Source organism: Miscanthus floridulus, chromosome 7, assembly GCF_019320115.1.
Source record: "Miscanthus floridulus cultivar M001 chromosome 7, ASM1932011v1, whole genome shotgun sequence".
Lineage (NCBI taxonomy): Eukaryota > Viridiplantae > Streptophyta > Magnoliopsida > Poales > Poaceae > Miscanthus > Miscanthus floridulus.
Genome location: NC_089586.1, coordinates 117,390,799 through 117,392,330, shown reverse-complemented (window position 1 = coordinate 117,392,330; position 1,532 = coordinate 117,390,799). Strand labels below are relative to the sequence as shown.

General features: G+C 49.6%; 1 protein-coding gene across 1 annotated transcript; it reads right to left on the bottom strand.

Annotated features, from left to right (window-relative positions):
• LOC136464412 (uncharacterized) lies at positions 1-1,136 on the bottom strand. Its single transcript, XM_066463362.1, has 2 exons — positions 600-1,136; positions 1-405 (listed from the first exon to the last, which is right to left on the bottom strand). The coding sequence occupies exons 1-2, from the start codon at positions 711-713 to the stop codon at positions 175-177; spliced, it is 345 nt and encodes a 114-aa protein (XP_066319459.1). The 5' UTR covers positions 714-1,136; the 3' UTR covers positions 1-174.
• Positions 1,137-1,532: the final 396 nt, after the last annotated feature.

The following is a 1,532-nucleotide window of genomic DNA, read 5'->3' as shown; positions in this document are numbered from 1 at the left end:
TTTATTCTACAGGAGATAGCTTGTCTAGTGCTGACGATCACATCACATTATTGAAGGTGAAAATTGGACAAGACACTGGATGCAAAGACTAAAGTTTTACAAATTACAAGGCCTATATATATTATGAGTTTAACGAACCATGACTGCATACACAGGCAAGAAAACACAAGCCACTTATTTCTGATGATGGTACCTCTCCTCCTCCACCCTCCTTTTGAACTTCTCCTTGTCGTCATCCGACTCCCCGACCACCGCTTCCTTTGTCTCGTGCAGCGTTTCCTTTGCGCTCTCTGCGACATCGTCGGTCTTCTCCTTTGCCACCCTCAGGAACTCTTCGGCTGTTGATCTTGCTTTATCCCCGATTTCACCTAGTGTGGTGTCATCGTGTTTCTCGGCTGAATAATACTGTCAATTTCACAGGAAAACAGAAGATTCTGAACACAGGTTAGGAGTACCAAAATCTTTCGATCGATCATTTTTATTGGAATGAACTGTTGTCTAAAACATTCGCACATCATGATTCACTCCTTGTGCAGTTGCTTAATTAAAATTCAAAGAACACTGGGAAGTAGCAGCAGTAACATGATTGGTGAACTCACCCTGTAGCCGGGAAGAACATTGTTGCAAAGTGCAGGCAAAGGCAGGGCAGGGGATCTGGCCACCAGACTCCGGGGAGGGCAACCGAGCTGGCCATGAGCAATCAACCTCTTCATCTCGCCGACGATGATGATCCAATGTTCAAGCTCGAAGTAATCCGATAGGGACGGCCGTTTGTTCTGATCGGAAGCCGCCGTCTGCTTTTATAAGAAGTCGGGACGGGACGCGTAAAGGCAGAGGGGCCGCCGGGCCGGCCGAGCAGGTCGATCCCCTCTCTCGACGTGGCGCCGAAGCGCCTGGCCACGTAGCCGAGGACGCATGCGAGGCCGCTCCTGGCGGCTGCCTATTGTGATTCGTGCGCCTACCGCTTGGGGGGACGTGTACGGCTACGGTTTGTTTTTGCATGGTGCCGCCATTAGTTTACCTTGCGACTTTGCGAGCGACGAAAGGAACTCCAGGAGGTGGCGGAGACGTGGCGTCTGGAACTGGGCATACGTGCCGCCGCCGGCGTCAGACGTCCTCACGAGGGGTTACGTTACCTGGGCTCACAAAGGCATTTTGACCTCTCTTCGGTGTCTTTGGTAGGGATTCTTTGAGTTCCGGATCCTCTAACTCAAACACTGTATATGCACTGTTGCTGAAATCTGTTTTTCTCTCTCCTCTCATTCTCTCACTGACACACATGGAGCTATAGAAGCCAAAAAAAAATTAGCTTCACAAGCTCCTACTTGGGCTGTGACACGGATAGGGAAGAGAGAATTTTGGCTTCCATAAACAAGCGGATCCGTGCCAAACGGGCCCTTCCATACGAGTCCGATCCCCTATACGTTCTGCTGCTGCAAACTTTTATTCTTGTTGGTTGAATTAACAAAGAAAAATGCTGTCTTTGCCTATAAATGTGCGGAAATGCTACGTGCAAGATGTTCCCCGCTTCG

Bases quoted from the DNA above. Each gene is read 5' to 3' on its own strand.
- LOC136464412 (XM_066463362.1), bottom strand. From the start codon at position 713: ATGAAGAGGTTGATTGCTCATGGCCAGCTCGGTTGCCCTCCCCGGAGT. The intron at 406-599 runs GTGAGTTCACCA...TGAAATTGACAG, and splicing joins ATGTTCTTCCCGGCTACAGG to TATTATTCAGCCGAGAAACA.